General features: G+C 47.4%; 1 protein-coding gene across 1 annotated transcript in view; it reads left to right on the top strand.

The window, feature by feature from the left end:
* The first annotated feature begins 17259 nt into the window (after window positions 1–17259).
* The window catches only part of celf2 (cugbp, Elav-like family member 2), a 522862-nt gene continuing 522346 nt past the window's right edge, over window positions 17260–17775 (top strand). Inside the window, exon 1 of the mRNA XM_041203230.1 lies at window positions 17260–17455. Coding sequence (XP_041059164.1) covers window positions 17403–17455 — 53 coding nt within the window. The 5' untranslated portion in view covers window positions 17260–17402. The remainder of the gene's footprint in view (window positions 17456–17775) is intronic.

The following is a 17775-nucleotide window of genomic DNA, read 5'->3' as shown; positions in this document are numbered from 1 at the left end:
ACTGCCTCTCTATCCTTGTGAGCACCTCTCCTTTCTTGGCTAGAAGTGGAGTGGGGCCTTTGGTACTTGGGCTGTAGGTGGTCTTGACTGCGCTAAAGAAACTTCGCAGGTCAAGGGCCCTGATAAAAGAGCCCTATTCAGCCAGTGCCTCATTGCCAACCTGGTGACTCCCAGTGACACAGAGTGTCCACAGCGCCTGGTCTGCCCTCAAGGCCTCCACAATCAGCACCTGTGAACAGACGCTTGGTCATTCGATCAGTAAACACCAAGACCAGTTCGATGAGAACGACCGAGAGATCCAGGAGCTGATAAGCCACAAGCACAAGGCGTTTCCGAACCCGAAACAGCAGCCCAAATACGTGTTGGGTATCGGGCGTGAACAGGATCAGCTGTGATTTCTGTCGTCCCCTCCCCACCGCTGTCCACGGTCAAATATTCATGGCATGGGTTCACAAAGAAAGAAGGGCAACTTAAGCTGGGTGTCAGAAGGCAGCTATCTCCTGTGGAAGTGTACCTCTGGCTCCACCTCAGCACCGGAGAGGATGGGAAATAAAAGATTTATAAAGAAAGAAATTGAACTTTCATCGAAGGTTTCATTCAGTCAGAGCAAGGTTACTAAGGGCACATAAGTATTGCCAAGAATGACCATTGGAGTAAATTAGATTCACAGATTCCTCATCTGTAAGTTATTTCACATATTGCATTTCAGACATGCCTATAGCTGATGATCATGCCCCCTAAATAGGCAGGGAACACGTGCTCATTGAGAGTGTAATAGACAAACCTTCGTGCACAGCTTCTGAGTTAGTTAAGATTCCTTGAGTGGATTTGCAGACCAGCTTCCACTCTGTCTCAAATCTTTTCATACCAATCAGGGTGCAAAAGATAATGCCTCCAACGGTACAGTGCTCCTTCAGTACTGCAACTGAGCCACGGGCCACAGTCCTGACCAGCAGTCCAAAATCAACGAAAGTCATTTGTCTTACTGCTGTTTGTGGTTTCTGGTTGTCTGCAAAATGGCTGTCTCATTTACTTGCACAACAATTTCCAAATAATTCATCAGGCATGGAGTTCTGGTAAGGTACTAAATAAATACAAGTCTTTTCTCTTTCGGGTGTAAAAATTGATCTTTTAAGCCTTCCCTTAAAGCACGAAGAGACTTTACGCAGCGTTGCATTCACCGTGCTTTGGAGCTCAAGTTTGATCAGAATGCACAACAAGGGGAGAAGATTAGAGGAGGGGGTAATTGCAAATTGGAAAAGTCCAGAAAAATGGTAAAACCATTATTTTATTTAAACAGCCATTGATAACTTGTATTTATGTTGCACCTTTAACATAAAGAAATACCTGAGGGTGCTCCTCAAAAGTTGACATAGAGCCAAAGGAGGAGATAATAGATGAGGTAACTAAAAAGGTAGATTTTAAGGAAATTCTTAAGGAGAGACAGTTGGGAGATTTAAGAAGGGAATTCCAGAGTTAGGCCCTGCCTAGATCACTTAAAGCATAGCCATCAATCAACGTCAAAGAGAATGCTAATTAAAAACCTCTATCTCCCAATAGTGTCAAGGACATCTTCAAACTGAATTGGCACAAGAGGCCAGCTGAAGGAACGCAGAATTCTCAAAGGCCTGTAGGAGATGACAACAATAGCAAAACTCCTCCACCCTTCGTTGAGATGGGATCTTTTTATATCCATCTGAGAAAGCGGGCAAGACCTTGGTTTACATCTCAGCTGAAAGTTGAGACCAATGACAGTGTAGCACTCCCCAGTGACAGTGTAGCACTCCCTCAGTGCAGCACTGAAGTCAACCTAGAGTTTTGTGCTCAAGTCTCTGGAGTGGAATTTGAACCCACAACCTTCAGATTTAGCAGTCAGAGTGCTACCAACTGAGCCACTGCAGACAATAACTTGATTGCTAGTTGTTTAAAGAAACATTTTACTCTTCAGGGAAATATTACCTGATGAACAAACACACAAGACATTTGAAATGTGATACAAAGCCTTTTATACGTCAGCAGATAATGGGCCTGAGAGAGTTAGTGCAGATAAAGTGTAATTAAATGCAGATAAAACCCATTACTACTGGAAGTGTTTGTAAAGAATGTAGTGTTTATTTTATCAGAGGATAATAGCAATCTAGATTCTAGATGACTGTGCTGCTATTTTAAAACCCAGTTTCAGGATAAGTGTTCTGCCTGATATGTTGCTGGGCACAAGGATAGTTCTGTGTTATCTTGCTTACTGTGGTATGTGATAAAGTAATGTCCCCTCCATGACTTGAAGTATTTGTGAAATGTAATGGGATTCGCAGTGTGGTGGAACGAGCCCCTTAGAAAATTCAGGGCTGATTTCAAATTGTACTCACAATGGAACTTGTAACGCAAAAGGTTTTCGCCAATGATTGATGAGGTCTGTACAGGCCAGTATTGGAAAAATGGCAAGCTTCACCTGCCCAGCTAAATACAGAGCGAATTCGGAAAAATAACTTGTCTAACAAGATCCCCCATCCCTTATAAATTCCCATGTCCCTCAGAAATACCCTAAGCAATTCAATGGAATCTATTACTTTGATCAGTTATAGTTATGTGGATACATATTGATGAATGACAGATTCTGTCCAATTGCAAACAATTATTTGTGCTGCTGATAATACCATGCCTTTGAAGAAGCCTTCAAAGGCAACCCATAAGATGGTTCTCCACTGCTTGTGTGGGAGCAGTGCTGTTACATTAGGGTATATACAGAGAAACCGGTTCCCTTGTGAAGGGTTTGAGAACAAAGGGACATAGGCCCAAATCTTCCCGCCTCAAGATCATTGGAGGTTAGGCACATGACTGAGATGTGAGTTGGGACCTTGTGGAAGTTCTGGTGTGGCCCTACATGGGAATTGCCTGGGACCCTCCACGCATATCTCCAACTGAGCTAGAGTTGGAGATTTCGGACACTTCTGATGTACTTATCTGACTAGATGCCCAGGAAATGTGAGGCAGATTAAAACCTAGTTTACCTCCTGGGTAACTACACAACAGGCCCCGCCAATCATCCCTCTGAACCCCACCACCCCCCCCAGACTATCTCCCCGATCCGATCCTGCTGACCCGACCAGACTACACCTACCGCTAACCCAATCCTCCTGACCTGACCTGATTACCCCCCTGACATGACCTGACTATCCCTCAGAACCCCGACCCCGCCTACCCTCCCAACCTGACCCGACTACCTCCCCCTGACCACTAACTATCCTTCCGACCACCCAACTAACCCCCGACCTGACTACCCACTCTCCCACCTACACCCTACCCGTCACCCACCTACCCACTTTCCCCCTTATCCACATACCTCACCACCCATCTACCCACATCCACCAACCCCTTACCCGCTTACCAATTTACCCAGCTTCCCCTACCCATTTACCCATCTACCCACTTTGCCCACCTCACCCACCTACTGCCTACCCACATACCCACCTACCCACTTTGCCCACCTCACCCACCTACTGCCTACCCACTTACCCGCCTACTCACTCAGCAACTCACTTATCCATTCACTAACATTTGAAATGGACCTTTAAACTTAGCACATGGCAGCTAGTGCCATAAAAAGGGCATGTGCCCTGTCTTCCCCCGACTCTGCTGAGATCAGATGGAGTTCTCCGAGGGACGCTGCGCCTGCACTGAGCATTTCTGTCAACCTCGGTCTCAGAAGACGCAGCAAGAAATGCACAGTGGCATCCAGTCAGGAGAATTTAGGGATGCAGCAGCAATCCAAGGATCAATGCCCCTGCTCGGAATATCTGGGCTGTAATTTTTGAAAGCAGGACAAGGCCATGAAGGTGGGGCAAAATTAGGAAGCATTCTTTCACACAAAGTGGGTCTGAGAAATTTGGAACTCTCTCCCTCAACAGCTCGTGAATGCTGGAGGAACAGCTGGAGCTTTCAAAACTGAGGGATGGATTTTTGCTCTTCCTCTGTGTCACCTGAAGACCCTGTCGCTTACTGAGGCACAATTCCACCAGCACTCGCGTCTTGCTGAAGTCCTGCATCCCTGAGCCTGAACATGAGCGTCTTCCAGCTAAAGTTATGCGGCAGCAATCAGGACAGACATCCCAGGTTGATTTTCTATCTCCAGCCCAAAAACGCTGAAACTAATTGTAGCCATCAAACCGTGAGATGCTTAAACCCACAGCAGGTCCAGATCGTTGTCCCTGGGGTTCCGCTTTCTCTGCTGTTTTTTCACATTTTTGTTCCTCTATTGTCTGCAGACTGCATGCTCAGTAACAGTGCAAGGCTGCAAGCATTGAAGTCTTTCAGTTGCAACTAATGCTTAATTTAAGAGCGCCCGAAAGATTTGTTCCCAAAGTAAGAGCAAACTTTATTGGCTGCAAAGCACTTTGGGATTCCCTGAGGTTCTGTACGTACGAGCACGCAAATTAGGAGCAGGAGGAGGCCATTCAGCCCCTCGAACCTTCTGCGACATTCAATAAGATCGTGGCTGATCTGATTGTGGCCTCAACTCAACTCCGCAATCCCTATCCCTGATAACCTTTGACTCCCTCGTTAGTCAAGCATCTATACCTCTACTTTAAAATGATTCAATGACCCTGCCTCCACTGCTGTCCGGGGAAGAGAGTTCCAAAGACTTGAGATCATCTGAGAGAAAAAAACTCCTTCTCATCTCTGTCTTAAATGGGAGACCCTTTATTTTTAAACTGTGTTCCCTAGTTCTAGTCTCTCCCACAAAGGGAAACATCCTTTCAGCATCCACCCTGCCAAGAATCCTCAGGAGCTTATATGTTTCAATAAGGTCATGAAAGGCAACTGTATAAATGCAAGGCTTTCTTTAATTACTTTAATATTCCGGCCTCAGATTCAAACAGTTGTCCCACTCCAGAGAATTAAGCACATCATTTTTGCTGGCATTCCAGGTTAGTACTGAGGGAGTGCTGCCCTGTCAGACGTATCCCCTTTCAGAGGAGGTAACCGAAGGTCAGTGTGACTGCTGTTGCGGTTCAAGAGCATGCTGAAGATTTCGTAGCGCTGTTGGGAATGAACAATGGCTTTTTTCCAGTATGGTGATCATTCTCCCCACTCCTCCAACCCCCCCATCCCCAGAAGCAAGATCAACCAATTAATGTTAACTGGTTATTCATTTGTGAGATCGTGCAGAAAATAAGCAGCCACATTGGACCACGAAGCTATCATTACAATCCAAATTTGTTCATCGAATGTGAAACAGCACCTGCTCCCATCTTAAACTACGTGGCTGCAAGTCTTAGAGGCATTTAGTCTTGCATTTTGGGCCTGAGATAGAAGACACTCTAGGGACATGCAGCAGAAACCACAGGCCTGAGGCCCATCTCAAACTTGACCTTGGGCTGTTTATCCATGAAAACATCTGGACTGTCTCCTCCCTGTTCTTCATGCCCATAATCCAACCTCGAATTCAGATTCTGCTTTCAAGCAGTTATCTGTGATTATCATCCCTTTGCCAAATGGTTGCTGAGTAACCCTGGCACCAAGGGGACAGTTTAGGTCCACGGGTAAAATGAAAACTGGGATATTTGAAAAGTAAACAAACCTAGGAGAAGGTACCAAGCTGGTACATATCATTGGATGCAAAGTCAGAGAAAAGAGAAATGATTCAGACATCAAGCAATTTAGAACTATTTATCGCTGTTTGGATCTCCTCAACATGAACATGTTCCGCATCATTACTAACACTTGTCATCAGAATCTCCATGTAATACATCAATGCAGCCGTGATAATGTACTATTTATTATTCTGCACAGTGTGCTTTATATCCTATTCATCCTTCCTTCTCTAAGATCTAATCAAAACTTAAAATAAACATAAAGAATTAACCCTCCCACAACTAAGGAGAGAGTCTTGTATTTTAAACTTTGCACAACTGCAGGGTTGTTTGAGGTATGCTGGGGACCCTTTGGTGCTATTTTCATCCCTGCCTTTCATTTAAAGAATGTCTTTAGCACAATAAAATGGCCCAAGGGGCAGGATGTTCCCCCACCCCGTCCCCCAACCCCGTCAGGGGGGGATGTGCGGGAGTGGGCATGGGTTCCCAATCGGTGCCCCTGGTTGGGGGCGCGCTGCCGTTTTACGTGGGCGGGCCAATTAAGGCCCACCCAGCGTGACGTGCGCCAGGAAGCGCTATACGCTCCCTGAGCGGGCAGGGGGTGGATTCCCTGAGTCGGGAGTGCACTCTTTCACGCATGCGTGCGAACGAGCACATAGATCTCCCTGAGGCAAAGTGCCGCCTCAGGGAGATTGGCTCAAGATTCAAACATTGAATAAAGATGATCTTAAAAAAAATTATTGACATGTCCCCCCTCATGTGACACTGTCACATGAGCTGGGACATGCAAATTTCTTTTATTTAGACATTTCATACAAATTTTAATAACCTCATGGAATCTCATCCCACCCTCGGACGAGGCTTCATGTTTTTTCTGAAGGCCGCCTAGGCTCTTCGCCTGCCCCCCCGCCAACCTTAAGGTTGGACGGGCGGGTCCATCGATCCGTTTAATTACTTTTTAATGGCCTTAATAGGCCTTTGACAGTTTGGTGGGCGTGCAGCCAAATCAGCTGTGCGGCCGCCAAACTGACAATCTGAATGACGTGGGGTGACGCCGGGATGCACGTGTTATTGTCACCCCTGCTTGCCCGACCCACGGAAGATGCAGCCCACGGTGTATCACGGGACCTTTATCAAATAAAACTGGACACTTGAGTCACACGATAGGGCAGGGAGGGCAGGGTGTTAAAGGAGGAAAAAGAGGTGGAGGGATTTAGGGAGGGCATTCCAGAGCTTCGGACCTTGGCAGCTGAGGGCCCAGCCACCAATGATGGAGCGGCTAAAATCTGGGAGGTTCAAGAGGCCAAAAGTGGAGCTTGCAGGTTATCTGGAGGGTTGTAGGGCCGGAGGGGATTACAGCGATAGGGAGGGGCAGTGCCGTGGAGGGATTTGTGAACAAGGACGTGAGACTTTTAAAATTGAAGTGTTTCCTAACCAGGTGACAATGTAGGTCAGCAAGCACAGGGTGATGGGTGTACAGCATTTGATGCCAGTTTGAACATTAGGTGTTGCGGTTCAGAGTTTCGGATTACCTCAAGTTCAGGAAACGCAGGAAATGGGAGGCCAGCCGGGTATACTTCGGAATTATCAAGTCCAGAAACAAAAACTTGGATGAAGGTTTCAGATCAGCCGAAGCGGGGTCAGATGACGTTCCAGAGATGGAAGCAGGCAGTCTTGATGGCAGTGAAATGTGGTCAGAAGTTCATCTCAGAGTCATATATGGTACCAATGTTGCGAAGAGTCTGGCTCAGCCTCAGACAGTTGCCAGGGAGAGGGATGGAGAGATTGGCTAGGCAATGTAGTGGGCACCAAAAATGATGGCTTTGGCCTTCCGATACTGAGTTGGAGGAAATTTCTGCTCATCCAGTACTGGGGATGTTGGACACGTTGAATGACAACTTAGAGACAGTGAGGGGGTTGAGGGACGCGGCAGTAAGGTAATGCTGATTTTTTTTAAAACTATCAATTCCCGGGGTGTGGGCTTCGCTGGCTGGGCCAGCATTTATTGCTCATCCCTAATTGCCCTCGAGAAGGTGGTGGTGAGCTGCCTTCTTGAACTGCTGCAGTCCGTGTGGTGTAGGTACGCCCACAGTGCTGTTAGGAAGGGAATTCCAGGATTTTGACCCAGCAAAGAATGCCGATATATCATCAGTGTACTTGTGGAGTTTATCAGGATTTGCTACCCCTCCCTGCTCTCTCATACATTTTGTCTCTTTCTGAGAGCTCTCTAAGGTTCTTGTTCTGATTCTAATGCCCTGGGGGGCAGACTGACATGAAAGCACCTTCCTTAGTCATCCTCAGAACTCCCATTTCGTTACTTGAGAATTTGAATCTGTCCCGGAAGGTGCTGCATGATTGACAAACTCAATTTACCACCCCCAAAAAAATGGAATATTTTTATCCTGCTTGTCTTACGTGTGACTTTGGAGCAAGCTCTGTTCTCTCTGGGGACTGTCGTTTGCCTTGAGAGGCAGATTTTTCACTTTTGGGCTCCAACTATTTCTTTCCGTTCCACCTCCTCCTCCCATACCCACCCCACCCACCCCCCCTTCCCACAACACCTAAGGCTAAATGGTGATTGAGTTTGTAGCAGACTACGTTACCTGATCTCATTTGGTCAAAGCATCCTGTTGTGGAGACAGGTGAGTTCTGCCGGAAGGTGTGCTTCAAGTGGGAACAGAATGCCCAGCCTTCATTGTTAAGCTGTAGCGCCGTATCCCAGCTACAACAACAAATTACAGTAAAGGCACCATATAAATATAAAAAGTTCCAGGGTGCTTCACAGGAGCATTATCAAAAAAATGATTGACGCCATAAGCAAATGTTAGGTCAAATGGTCAAAACCCTGGTCAAAAAGGTAGGTTTTAAGGAATGTCTTAAAAGAAAAGTGTGAAGCAGAAAGGTGTGGGAAGGGCATTCCAGAGCTTAAGGCCCAGGCAGCAGAAGATAACATCTCCAGCGGTGGAGTGATTAAAATCGGGGATGCTCAGGAGGCTGGAATTAGAGGAGCACAGATGCCTCACAGAGTTGTGGGGGCTGAAGCAGATTATAGAGATAGGGAGGGGGTGGGGGGGTGGTGGTAGGGGGTGCGAGGCGATGGAGGGATTTGAAAACAAGAATTAGAATTTTAAAATCAAGGATTTTAAAATCCCAGCAGGAATTAGCACTTCAGGAGAGGAGCAGAAAGAGGGGAGAGAAAAGGGATCAACTCCCTGTCAGGAATGAGTGGCAGAAAGCCTTAGCAGTCAACCTAAATTCCTTTGCTTGTGAAGCAGACCTGTGATTTAACCTTCAAAGATATTTTGTTAATCCTGGCTTTCCTTCACATTGGTTCCCTCTAGGAGGCTCCTATCCATTGAGAATATTCTTTCATCTGAGACGGCCTGAACTACAAATGTTTCCATGGGCACCATCAGTACTGTCAATAGCTAGGCTTGTGTGGGGCATAAATACCAGCACAATCCCATTGGGCCAAATGACCTGTTGATGTGCTATAAATTCTACATGCGTTGCTATTTGCAAATTTATGTTCCTTTACACTACAGGTAATGAAAAGAGAGAGGACTTGCATTGACACAGCACCTTATCACAACCACCGGGCCTGTCCCGGAGCACTTCAGATACAAGGAATTCATTTGAAGTGCTCTCATTGTCATCAGTATTCACGGCAGCCACTTTGCACACAACCAGGAGACCTGCAGGAGAGGAGTGCACAAATGACAAATTAATCTTGGCTTTAGGACCAGGCATTCTCGACGCTGGAGGCAGTGAAACTCTCCCTGGGCTGTGTTTTAACGGGGCAGAAATGGAAGAAAAGGCCACTGGCAACAGCACTTGCCACATCTTATGTTCAGCCGCAGCATCGGTGCATCCATACGAGCCAGTGCTGTGGGCAGCTCCACAAGATGATGGGTGCCCTGTGCAGGAGACATGGATCATTATAAGTCAGGCAACTCCACACTGGCGGGAGTTGGTTGTAGAACTACTTTGCAATTCCAATGGAGCAGCTCTGAAAGGGCCACAGGATCTCCTCAAACCGGTTTTCCCATTCTCCCCCTACCCACTCCACACTCAGGTTGGAATCTCCTGCTGTGCATGAGAGTCCTGGCAGGGGAACAGATAAAACTGGCAGCAGCTGGGTCGGAGCGACAGGTATTCCTGCGGCTCCAACTCGTTGCCATCTGTTAAGCAAGTAGCTGCAACTGTCCTCGGACCTAACTGCACCAAGCTGTGCACATTGGTCAAAATATGGGCCCCCTGCAGTTCCAGGACCTGTTAATTCGGAGCACTGGAGTTCAGAGATGACCTCCTGGTGTAACTCTGCCAATTTAGATTGGAGCAGCCATTTGAAAGAAAAAAAGAGAGATTACATTTTGAAAGCGCCAGTGATGACCTCAGGACTACCAAAGCACTTCACAGCCAATGAAGTACTTTTGAAGCATAGTCACTGATGTAACATAGGAAACACAGCAGCCAGTTTGTGCACAGCAAGCTCCCACAAACAGAGATGTGATAATGACGAGGTAATCCGGTTTAAGTGATGTTGATTGAGGGGTAAATATTGGCCCAGGGCATCAGGAAGAAGTCCTCTGCTCATCTTTGAGCAGGGCTGTAGTATTCAGGGTGACCAACTCTGGGGGAAGAATATAAGGGACACGTGGCCACAGAGCATTGTGGGTGGTTGCTGATGAGACCGAATGAGCACAGTCTGGGGTGGAGACTAGAGAACCAGGAGCAGGAGCTTCAGGGGAAGATGTACGTGGCATCAACAGGGTCAAGGAGGCTCAAATGAGTTGCTCAAATAAAAGACTTTGCCCATCACAATATAATACCTATAAAATTCTTGAGTTACAGTCTGCCTCCTTGGCCCTGTTGACGCTCTATGTGCTGTTCCCTCAAAGGGCCGTGCTGCTCCTAGACGCTCCATGTTGCTCCTCAACATCACAGATGCCAGTCTTAAGCCAATTCGATTCACTCCATGTGATATCAAGAAATGGCTGAAGGCACTGGATACTGAAAAGGCTATGGGCCCTGACAATGTACCAACAATAGTGCTGAAGACTTCTGTTCCAGAACTCGCTGCACCCCTAGCCAAGCTGTTCCAGTGCAGCTGCAACACTGGCATCTACCCGGCAATGTGGAAAATTGCCCAGGTATATCCTGTACACAAAAAGCAGGACAAATCCAACCCAGCCAATTACTGCCCCATCAGTCTACTCTCCATCATCAGTAAAACGATGGAAGGGGTCATCAACAGTGCTATCAAGGGGCACTTGCTTAACAATAACCTGCTCACTGACGCTCAGTTTAGGTTCTGCCAGGGTCACTCAGCTTTTGACCTCATTACAGCCTTGGTTCACACATGGACAAAAGAACTGAACTCCTGAGGTGAGATGAGAGTGACTGCCTTTGACATCAAGGCAGCAGTTGACCAAGTGTGGCATCAAGGAGCCCTAGCAAAACTGGAGTTAATGGGGATCAGGAGGAAAACTCTCCACTGGTTGGAGCTGTACCTAACACAGGAAAATAGTTGTAGTTGTTGGGGGTCAATCACCTCAGTTTCAGAGTATTACTGCAGGAGTTCCTCAGGGTACTGTCCTAGGCCCAACCATCTTCAGCTGCTTCATCAATGACCTTCCTTCCATCATAAGGTCAGAAGTGGGGATGTTCGTTGATGATTGCACAATGTTCAGCACCATTCGCGGCTCCTCAGATACTGAAGCAGTCCATGTCCAAATGCAGCAAGACCTGGACAATATCCAGGCTTGGGCTGACAAGTGGCAAGTAACATTCATGCCACACAAGTGCCAGGCAATGACCATCTCTAACAAAAGAGAATCTAACCATCATCTCTTGACACTCAATGGCATTATCATCACTGAATCCCCCGCTATCAACATCCTAGGGGGTCACCGTTGACCAGAAGCTAAACTGGACTAGCCATTCAAATACTGTGGCTACAAGAGAAGGTCAGAGGCTAGGAATCTTTCAGTGAGTAACTCACCTCATGACTCACCAAAGTCTGTCCACTATCTACAAGACACAAGTCAGGAGTGTGATGGGATACTCTCCACTTGCCTGGATGAGTGCAGCTCCCACAACACTCAAGAAGCTTGACGACGTCCAGGACAAAGCAGCCCCGCTTGATTTGCACCACACCCACAAACACTCACTCCCTCCACCACTGACACACAGTAGCAGTAGTGTGTAGCATCTACAAGATGCACTGCAGAAACTCACCAAGGTTCCTTAAGCAGCACCTTTCAAGCCCACAACTACTACCATCTAGAACGGCAAGGGGCAGCAGATACATGGGAACACCACCACCTGGAAGTTCCCTCCGAGCCATTCACCATCCTGACTTGGAAATATATCGGCCGTTCCTTCGCTGCCGCTGGGTCAAAATCCTGGCACTTCCCTCCCTAACAGCACCGTGGGTGTATCTACACCACATGGACTGCAGCGGTTCAAGAAGGCAGCTCACCCACCACCTTCTCAAGGGCAATAAATACTGGCCCTAATCAGCAATGCCCACACCCCATGAATGAATTAAAAAACATACACATACACACCTCTGTCCAACTTCCCTCCCTGGACAGACAGATTCAGGATTTCTTCTCCCCAAACTCCCCCTTTCCCCCACTCACTCAGAAGCCCCTCTGCCGAACCCCCCCTTTCTGCACTCACTCAGCAACCTCTCTCCCCAACCTCTCCCTTGAGCCTGCTGCAGCACTCACCTCGAGCCTGCCTGGACCTTCACCCCTCCCACCGCCTCCAACTCAGGCCTGCCCGGATCCCAGTCCCCACTCTGGAGCTTTTATTTCCACCTGAGAGAGCCTTGGTTTAGTGTCTTGTCTTAAAAGACAGGCATTTCCCACAGTGCAGCACTCCCTCAGGACTGCAGTGGAGTGTCAGGCTACCTTTTGTGCTCAAGTCTCTGGAGTGGGACTCTGAACTCATCCAACTCAGAGGTGAGAGTGCTACTCACTGAGGTAAAGCTGACACAATTTACCTGAGTGTCTTTCTGTTCCTGTGCATGTCGGAAACTGGCAGCCCCTTTCACTGCTTATGCATTTAACCAGCACAGTTGATGACACAACACACGGGGCAGATAATTAACAAGCAATTTATGGGGTCCATCAGACCTCCAGCGATCACATTGTTTACATTGAACGTGCCCCCATTGGTGGGAGAGCTTTGTGTCTGAGGTTGCCACTCTTGTTTCTATTTGTGTGAAGTAATGCTTCCTGACATCACCCTTCTACAACTTCGCTCTAATCTTTAATACCACCTTGCTTTGGCATTGCACACACACACACGAGCAGTTTGCACCTGTCTAGCCCAGCTTCTGGCTGGTTCATATAGCCAATGGGTCCATTGTCTTATATTTGGCCAGCAGACTCTATTCTATTATAGATCATAGCTCCCATGTCTGCCAGAGTTAAAAGAAAGAGCTGCTTTCATTTGACTCCAAGTTCCTTTCCTTCGGTTCCAAAAAGGTTGGCAGGTGCTGAGGTTTTGTTTCATGGCCGATCTCCCCATCCTTGCCTGAATGGCTGCTCTCCAATCTTGAATCTATGCAGTGAGGATCAACAGGCTATTCAACCATGGAAGGAATCGCAAGCAAAGAGATCCAATTCTCATACGAACTTACAAATTAGGAGCAGGAGTAGGAGTAGGCCATTCAGCCCTTCGTGCCTGCTCGTGGCTGATCTGATTGTGGCCTCAATTCCTCTTTCCTTCCTACCCCCTATACCCTTTGACCCCCTTGGCAATCAAAAACCTATCTAATTCAGCCTTAAAAGATATTCCATGATCCTGCCTCCATTGCTCTCTGGGGAAGTGTTCCACAAATTCACAAATCAGGGAAAATTTTTCTCCTCATCTCCGTCTAAAATGGGAGACCCCTTATTTTTAAACTGTGTCCCCTAGTTCTGGTCTCTCCTACAGGGGAAACATTCTTTCAGCATCCACTCTGTCCAGGCTCCACAGGATCTTATATGCTTCAATAAAATTACCTCTCGTGCTTCTAAACTCCAATGGATACAGGCCCCAAGCAGATATCCTGAACCCTGGCACCAACACAGCAGTCTGGACCCCTGCTCTCGGCTAAAGAGAATTCTTTCTATTCCCCCTAACTATACTGTCCCCTGCCACCATTACATTCCTATTTAGTTCCCCTGCTTGAATCACCTCCTGTATCATGGTGCCATGGTCAGTTTGCACATCCACCCTGCAGCCCCCACTTTTTTCCCATGCATGTTGCAAGCACCTCGAACCTTTTGGACAAATGTGGGGGCTGAGACTCCTCCACTTCTACCTTATGGGCCCTCATACCTGCCTCACTCCCAGTCGCACACTCCTGCCCCTGACTGCTGATCAAATCAGAAGACCCTACCCTAAGAATGCCTCCTGGTACAAAGTGTCCTGGTATGTGTTGCAGTGTCTGCAACTCAGACTCCAGCTCAGTGACTTTGACTCTGATCTGAAGCTCCTCAAGCCACAGGCACTTACTACAGATGTGCTTTCCCCTGGATCACACTGGTGACCGGGAGCTTCCACATTCTGCAGTCGCAACACATCACTTGCCCTGCCATCTTTATTATGTGTTAATTTTTTCTTGATTAATTTATAATTACTAAACACTGCTACTCCCAGTAAACTTTGCTACTGCTAGTAAGTCTTTCTACAACTAATAAAACCTTACAATTACTAATACAGTAGATGAGTTTTGAAGGTAAACAAACAAAATATTCACCAACCAATCACATCTATTTTCCTGTAATGTCACACTTTGATTTCCCTCAGAACATGCCCTCTCCACTCTGGAGCCAAGATTTGACTGGCTTAGATAATTCTTCAAGGTGCTGCTGACTGTCTCCGAGTCCTCCTCTCGCCTGCTCTTCTAAGTGCTGCTGACTGCCTCTGGGGCCTCTTTTCACCTGCCTGATTTCTGTCTGCTTGCATGCAAATACAACTCTGTCACCTTGAGAGATAAAAAGAGCAAGAGGAAATGGGAAAAAAACCTCACAGCCAAATTGGCAGAGCAAGAGAGAGAGAGCGACAGGGAGAAATCAAGGATGGAAGAATACATTAATGTCACTGGGGCCTCTCCTATGGTGTGTGTGCCAGATGCAGCTTGCTCTGTTACCAGCCATCTCTATGCAAGTGGAGGCCCTCAGATATGCAGCTCACAACTGAAAATCCTGCACCTGGGATTTGTCCAAGGTTGACATCTTTGACAACCAACTTCAGCTCAGCCGTTGTCAGGTCAAGCCACAAACACTGAGATATGATCTGTCATCCATTTTTGTCTGACTAAGTGTTCTGCGACGTGCTGTTGAATGTTTCTCGCCGTTAAAGACCCTCTATAAACATATGCCATTGTCACTTGCTGCCCCGCACACAATTTACTCCTAGACGTAGAATCCTTTCACTTTAGTAATGTCCTGCTGGAAATTAATGAGCATGGCCACATCACCATAATGTTTCTTCTCCATGAAGAACAGGGTAAAGAGTTTTTGTAGCTATTTCCTTTGCTGTTTGATAGCTTTAGCAACTATTTTATCAGAACCTGAATCCAAGGCCTATGAGCAGAGAATTTTAAATGTTTTGCTTTTCCCTTTGAACTAATTGGCCTCAGCCTAGTTCGGAGCAGAGATTGCCCGTGTCTGAATAATTGAATAAATCATTCAGTGAATGATGCCTGGTGACTCTTCTGCTTGAGAAACGGGTTGCCAACCCTCCAGGACTGTCCTGGAGTATTCAGGGGCTAAGCAATGGTTCACTGTGGCTCAGTTAATAGCACTCTTGCAATTGAGTCATAAGGTTCCAGGCTCAAGTCCCCTCCAGGGGCTTGAGCACAAAACTCAATGCTGACACTCCAGTGCAGTACTGAGGGGTGAGATGTTAAATGGAGGCCCCCATCTAACTGCTCGGGGGGTGTAAAAGAACACATGGCACTACTTTAAAGAAGAAAAGGGACATTGTCCCTGGTGTCCTGGGCCAATATCTTTCCCTCAATTAACATCACAGAATTTTCATGCTACACATCATAAGCATTTAATTGGCTATAAGGCATTTTGAGATGCCCGGTAGTCATGAAAAATGCTACGTAAATGCAAGTCTTTTCTTGGACAGTGTGGCGAGTGACACTGAGGCTTGAGAAAAATTGCAGCTTGTTTTCATCCTCTTCGAACACTTTGTGTTTATTAGTTATAAGAAATATCCTGAGATCCGGGGAGGGGAGGGGGAGAAACACAGCGGGAAGGCTGATTGACACGTGAGGATGGGATTGGAGGCGAATGGCCATGCAATGAAACGTCCAGGAATGCATCCAACCACCAGTTGGCCCTCACCATTAGGTGATGATGCATTCAGGGCCTTCCCGTAACTTATTCGGCTACCCCCTCGTGTTAACCTGTGCTCTTCTCAAGCAGTGAACTCAGCACGGATCGATTCTGCTGGTTATAGTTTCCCCCTTCATGTAGAACGAGCTATTTGGCTGCCTTCCCACAATCCCAAGCTTGGCCTTTGCTTTGCCAGTGAGAAAGTTTTCTTGGCTAGGAGCTTTTGAGACAGTGGCAGGAAGCAAAAAAAAAGCTTTATTACTGGCTGGATTCCTCCCTGCTTGATGGACACTGGGTGGTTGGCGGGGGTGAGTGGGTGGGAGAAGGTGGGGGGAGGTAGCAGGTGTGGGATGAGGTGCTAAGAGTCGTTGCGATAGGAAGTTGGGAGCAAGGGAGGGGTTGGCTTTTATTAGCCTCTAACGTTGGAGGCCTGGGGTGAGGGGGCCACCCAGTGAGAGAGAACAGGAGAGGACAATGACTTGCTTGGTCTTATCAGTAATACACGCAGGCTGCTTTCAGATGTGAGAGGAGGATAAAAGAGTTTGTGTGTCTTAAGTTTTGGCACATTTCCTCTGTGTTGTGAAGTGCCTTGGGTCTTGCGGCTGACCTGAGAAGATTCATCACACTACACCGTCTGCCCAGAGCCAGCAGCTGCTTTAACCCATGCGAGGAAAGGACAAAAACGACTTGAATTCCCCACAGGCTTGAAGCTTTTTTTTTCATGAAGGACCCGGGATCTCTAACTGTATTTGTTCCCAGCGCAAGTCAGAACACCACAGGCATGAGCCATTGTGCAGGTGTCTTAAATTCTGCGGACAGGTAAGCAATCTTGAGGAAATTTACCGCCTCAAAATCTCAGGGAGGGGTAAGTTTGCCTATTTCTTGGTGTAGAGGGTGACAGTGTTTGTGGGGTGGGGTGGGGTGGGGGGTCAGTATATTTTCCTGACCTGTAGGCAGCAGCTGTTCATTGCTAACAAACAAAAAAAAAAATCTGCAAAGAGCTGGAGTCACGGATCTAAATTTTATATCAGCAGAAATCAGGGAGAGTGGCATTAATAAAGAGAGACTCCAAGTCAGGTTTCATCGAACATAAAGTGTCTGCTGAACAGGATTGGATCTGATCTTTTGCAGCAGATTACCAGGGGTTTTCAAAAAGAGAATGGGGGGGGGGGGTTGTAAAGGGGAGGGGGGGTAAAAGAGGAGGGGGGGTTAAAGAGGAGGTGGAGGAACGAGGAGGCACGAGGAGGGTGGGGGAATAAAACAATAAAAGTGGCAGGATTGATTTAGGGGCGGAGGGATGGATATGACAAGTGCTTATCAGCCGCGGGAGTGGGACGAGCTTTTTGCTGGGAAAGGCTTGAGGCTTCTAGCAGAGGCAGAAGCAGAAGAGAAGTCACTGCTCCCTCTCCTCCTCTCTCTCTCTCTCTCTGTGCATTTTGCTGTTCCGCCTGGCTTGTTTACAATGGTTTCCGTCATCTCCGAGTTGGATTCGCTGGAGAGCTGGAAAGTTCTGAGGTAAGCTCAGGAGTTTGTGTTTGCAGCCGATGGTTATTGTCCAGAATCTTTCTGCGGTGCCCCCTGTAAAAACTAGTTCAGTTTAGGCCGTTTCAGATCAACCAGAAGCTGCTGCAGCTGAAGACTCTCTCTCTCTCTCTCTCTCCCTCACTTTCTTTTTCTCTCTCTCTATCTCCTTCCCTCCTCTCCCTACCCCCTCTCCCTCCTCTCTCTCTCTTTCCCTCTCCTCTTTTCCCCCCTTTCCCCTCTTTTTACCCCCAACCCCCCCCCCCCCATCTCATGTAGCGACAGGCTTTTTTCTTGTAATAAGATCCTCCTGC

This window comes from Carcharodon carcharias, chromosome 13 (genome assembly GCF_017639515.1).
Source record: "Carcharodon carcharias isolate sCarCar2 chromosome 13, sCarCar2.pri, whole genome shotgun sequence".
Lineage (NCBI taxonomy): Eukaryota > Metazoa > Chordata > Chondrichthyes > Lamniformes > Lamnidae > Carcharodon > Carcharodon carcharias.
The sequence above is the reverse complement of the archived record's forward strand: the minus strand, read 5'-3'. Positions and strand labels throughout refer to the sequence as shown.